Source organism: Gadus macrocephalus, chromosome 1 (genome assembly GCF_031168955.1).
Source record: "Gadus macrocephalus chromosome 1, ASM3116895v1".
NCBI lineage: Eukaryota > Metazoa > Chordata > Actinopteri > Gadiformes > Gadidae > Gadus > Gadus macrocephalus.
In genome coordinates, this window is record NC_082382.1 from 23025466 (window position 1) to 23030465 (window position 5000).

The 5000-nt window shown below is 51.6% G+C and overlaps 3 protein-coding genes across 3 annotated transcripts in view; 2 read left to right on the forward strand and 1 right to left on the reverse strand.

Annotated features, from left to right (window-relative positions):
* LOC132463097 (proteasomal ubiquitin receptor ADRM1-like) overlaps positions 1–5000 on the forward strand; it is a 409794-nt gene that overhangs the window by 228807 nt on the left and 175987 nt on the right. The window lies entirely within an intron of this gene.
* LOC132463270 (troponin C, skeletal muscle-like) overlaps positions 1–5000 on the forward strand; it is a 376397-nt gene that overhangs the window by 135827 nt on the left and 235570 nt on the right.
* Positions 1–5000, reverse strand: part of LOC132464051 (copine-9-like) — a 42967-nt gene that overhangs the window by 6707 nt on the left and 31260 nt on the right. The window contains 3 exon segments of the mRNA XM_060060222.1: positions 588–627; positions 630–690; positions 1495–1558. Coding sequence (XP_059916205.1) covers positions 588–627; positions 630–690; positions 1495–1558 — 165 coding nt within the window.

The following is a 5000-nucleotide window of genomic DNA, read 5'->3' on the forward strand; positions in this document are numbered from 1 at the left end:
GCATCATTATTTATTACAGTCTGTGTTGGAGTGTGATGGATGTACATGGGCCTACACAATATCCTCTGCCTCTGCACTGTGGAAAGAAATCTTATTTTACCACAGCCTAGTGTAACTGAAGGAATGTGTTGAGGATTCAAATAATACACAGTTATTTGTTACGTGTATATTGTTTCATTCATTCACCAAGACTGCAAAATGATACACATTATATATTTACAGTATATCATTCTTCTCTCTCTCTTTGTCTCTGTCCTTGTTTCTATATCGTAGCACTTGCTTATTTTGTGGATTTTTTCTCCATGTAAATGATTCCGTAATTTCTTCTCATCTTCATGCCTCGTTGCCCTTAATGTCAGTCGCTTTGGACAAAAGGTTCTGCTGAATCACTGTACTGTAACGTGTCCTCTGTGTTATGTGGATTTACTGTGTGTACGCATACCATGTAAATGCTCCCATTTCTGTTCACAGCACGCTTCACTAAGTAATGCGCTCGAATGGAAGTCTGATGGGTTCGGTAAGGTATTAGTGTAGATCTAGTCCATCGCCGGGATGTGATCCAGAGGGTGGGGAGCGAACAGACTCACGTCCCATCCTCGTTGCTGCGGTAGAACACCAGGAAGGGTCCGACTTGCCGAAGAAGTCCTTCTTGTCCAGCTTGTTGGCACACAGCTGCATGGTGGCGATGTCCTGAGGACCAGAGGGAGAGCAGGGCGATGGTGAGACCTCCTGACAGACGGCGGGACGTCTGGTTTATTTATTGAGCGGGACACGTCAGGAATGTCAACCAAGAGGGGAGTTGATTCGGAGAGAAGAGAGTTATTCTACTGGAGGGGGGTGGAGCTCAGGGTTAGACACAGGGCCGGTAGGAATGAGACCAGGGATGTGGCGGTCTGTGTGTGCGTGTGTGTGTGTGTGGTGTGTGGTTGTGTGTGTGTGTGTGTGTCCGTCTATGTTTGTGTATCTGTCTGTCTGTGTGTGTGTATCTGTGTGTGTTCCTATGTGTTTGTGTGTGTGTGTGTGTGTTTGTGGTGTGTGTGTGTGTGTGTGTGTGTGTGTGTGTGTGTGTGTGTGTGTGTGTGTGTGTGTGTGTGTGTGTGTGTGTGTGTGTGTGTGTGTGTGTGTGTGTGTGTGTGTCCGTCTATGTTTGTGTATCTGTCTGTCTGTGTGTGTGTATCTGTGTGTGTTCCTATGTGTTTGTGTGTGTGTGTGTGTGTGTGTTTGTGTGTGTGTGTGTGAGTGTGTGTGTGTGTCCGTCTATGTTTGTGTATCTGTCTGTCTGTGTGTGTGTATCTGTGTGTGTGTGCGTGCGTGTGTGTGTGCATGCGTGTGTGTGTGTTAGTGTGTGTGTGTGTGTCCGTCTATTTTTGTGTATCTGTCTGTCTGTGTGTGTGTATCTGTGTGTTCCTGTGTGTGTGTGTGTGCGTGCGTGTGTATGTGCATGCGTGTATGTGTGTTATTGCGTGTGTGCGAATGTGTGTGTGTGGTACTAACCCTACAGTTGCTGAGTTCTTCGGCACTCAAGATAATGACACCACACTTCTTCCCTGGTATCCCGCTGAGAGAGAGAGAGAGAGAGAGAGAGAGAGAGAGAGAGAGAGAGAAACAGAGAGAGAGAGAGAGAGAGAGAGAGAGAGAGAGAGAGAGAGAGAGAGAGAGTGAGAGAGAGAGAGAGAGAGAGAGAGAGAGAACATTTTAATAACTCAAAAATGTAATTCAAAAGTACATTATACTTTTGAATTCCTACTTGCTATGGGACAGCTCCCTGAAATGAAAAATGATCATGCATGAACACACAAAACACACACACAACAATCACACACCCACACACAAAACACACCCCACACACCAGTTTAGAATTCGTAAACATGTAAATAGACAGGGTGGAGCGCTTAATTGACCCCCTACTGACACACACACATCCATCCCCGCTAATCACACACACACACACACACACACACACACACACACACACACACACACACACACACACACACACACACACACACACACAGACAAAGACCCACACCCAGCCACACAACCCCCTCATCTAGTTTAATATCCCAGTAGCACTGTCTTTTATAAGGTCAACCAAACCACCAGCGTCTCCTGCTCAAGGTCAAACAACATCCCTCCTCCTCCCTCTCTTCCTTCATCACTTAGCTCCTCTCCTCCTCTTCCTCCACCATTTAGCTCCTCTCCTCCTCCCTCTCATCATCCTTCCCTTGACTCCTCTATCCTCTCTCCTCTCTTCTCTTCCTCCATCCCTTGACTCCTCTATCCTCTCTCCTCTCTTCTCTCCCTCCATCCCTTGACTCCTCTCCTCCTCCCGCTCTTCCTCCATCCCTTGACTCCTCTCTCCTCTCCTCCTCCCTCTCTTCCTCCATCCCTTGACTCCTCTCTCCTCCTCCCTCTCTTCCTCCATCCCTTGACTCCTCTCTCCTCTCCTCCTCCCTCTCTTCCTCCATCCCTTGACTCCTCTCTCCTCCTCTCTCTCTTCCTCCATCCCTTAACTCCTCTCTCCTCTCCTCCTCCCTCTCTTCCTCATCCCTTGACTCCTCTCTCCTCCTCCCTCTCTTCCTCCATCCCTTGACTCCTCTCTCCTCTCCTCCTCCCTCTCTTCCTCCATCCCTTGACTCCTCTCTCCTCTCCTCCTCCCTCTCTTCCTCCATCCCTTGACTCCTCTCTCCTCTCCTCCTCCCTCTCTTCCTCCATCCCTTGACTCCTCTCTCCTCTCCTCCTCCCTCTCTTCCTCCATCCCTTGACTCCTCTCTCCTCCTCCTGCTCCCTCTCTTCCTCCATCCCTTGACTCCTCTCTCCTCTCCTCCTCCCTCTCTTCCTCCATCCCTTGACTCCTCTCTCCTCTCCTGCTCCCTCTCTTCCTCCATCCCCTTGACTCCTCTCTTCTCCTCCTCCTCCTCCCTCTCTTCCTCCATTCCTTGACTCCTCTCTCCTCCTCCCTCTCTTCCTCCATCCTTTGACTCCTATCTCCTCTCTCTCTTCCTCCATCCCTTGACTCCTCTCTCCTCCTCCTGCTCCCTCTCTTCCTCCATCCCTTGACTCCTCTCTCCTCTCCTCCTCCGTCTCTTCCTCCATCCCTTGACTCCTCTCTCCTCCTCCTGCTCCCTCTCTTCCTCCATCCCTTGACTCCTCTCTCCTCCTCCTGCTCCCTCTCTTCCTCCATCCCTTGACTCCTCTCTCCTCTCCTCCTCCCTCTCTCTCCTCCATCCCTTGACTCCTCTCTCCTCCTCCTGCTCCCTCTCTTCCTCCATCCCTTGACTCCTCTCTCCTCTCCTCCTCCCTCTCTTCCTCCATCCCTTGACTCCTCTCTCCTCCTCCCTCTCTTCCTCCATCCCTTGACTCCTCTCTCCTCTCCTCCTCCCTCTCTTCCTCCATCCCTTGACTCCTCTCTCCTCTCCTCCTCCCTCTCTTCCTCCATCCCTTGACTCCTCTCTCCTCCTCCCTCTCTTCCTCCATCCCTTGACTCCTCTCTCCTCTCCTCCTCCCTCTCTTCCTCCATCCCTTGACTCCTCTCTCCTCTCCTCCTCCCTCTCTTCCTCCATCCCTTGACTCCTCTCTCCTCCTCCTGCTCCAGCAGCCAGGAGGAGCAGCAGCCTCCACCAGCTAGCCATATCTCATCAGGTGTCACACCACCCGGCTGGGGCCGAGGTTGAGAGACCCCCCGCCCAGCAGGGGTGTGAAGAATGACTCCCAGACAGAGGGAGGGGGGGGGGGGCGGGAGGAGGGGGGAGAGAGACGGGAGCAGACACACAGGACCAGAGAACAGAACGGGGGAGGCGAAGGGAGGAAGATAAATCCAGGGGGGAGGAGGGGAGTGAGAGTTAGAGTGGGGGTGGGAGCTACGTGGCTCCTTCTCAATTACAGGAGGAGAGAGAGGGGGAGAGAGAGAAGGGGAGGAGGGAATAGAGGAGAGAGAGGGAGGATTGAGAGAGGGGAGGAGGAGGGAATAGAGGAGAGAGAGGGAGGAGGAAGGGAGAGCAGGGAGAGGGAGGAAGGAGGGAGGAGGTAGAGGAGGGAAGAGATGGGGAGAGAGAGACGGGGAAGGAGGGAGGGGAGAGAGAGGGGGAGGAGGAGGGAAGAGAGGAGAGAGAGGGAGGAGGGAGGAGGGAGGGAGGGGAGAGAGAGGGGGAGGATTGTTCAGAGAGTTGAGATGAGACGGAGATGAGGGGAGCGGGGAAAGAACCGAACCAATTTAATTTCTACCCCTGTTCCCGCCCCTCCCGTCTCCCCCGTCCTCCTACTCACAGAAGAAACACAACCTTAACTAGATGTTTTCTCTCATATGATGCTGACACTGCCTTCCATTTTGAGGTATGAGGAACCACTAATGTCATCAGGCTAATCATGTGAACTGAATGAAGATCAATGTTGAATGGGATTTAAATGTACTGAACCGACAGCGATATGTTGTTTCTTTTTCTTATGACAAATGTACTTATTGTAAGTCTCTTTGGATAAAAGCGACTTACAGTAAGTAAATTGGATAAAAATACCCTAAATGTAAATGTAAAGGTAAATGTAAATGTATGGAGATGTAAACATCAGTTGACCTGACATGAGTCTGATCCATGTCAAACTGCAGTTGATCAGAATGTGTGGAGATTATCCTTTAAATAGGTTCAGTTAACAGCCCCTCCCTCCCAGGTAACAGCGCTGGTGTTCTGCTGTGACTCTTCTCCTGACTCCCAGCCCTGGTGTTTAAAACACAGAGCCAGAGAGGAGGAGAAGAGGAGAGGAGAGGAGAGGAGAGGAGAGGAGAGGAGAGGAGAGGAGAGGAGAGGAGAGGAGGAGAAGAGGAGGAGGAGAGGAGAGGAGAGGAGAGGAGAGGAGAGGAGAGGAGAGGAGAGGAGAGGAGAGGAGGAGGAGAGGAGGAGGAGAGGAGAGGAGAGGAGAGGAGAGGAGGAGGAGAGAGGAGGAGGAGGAGGAGAGGAGAGGAGAGGAGAGGAGAGGAGAGGAGAGGAGAGGAGAGGAGAGCTCCT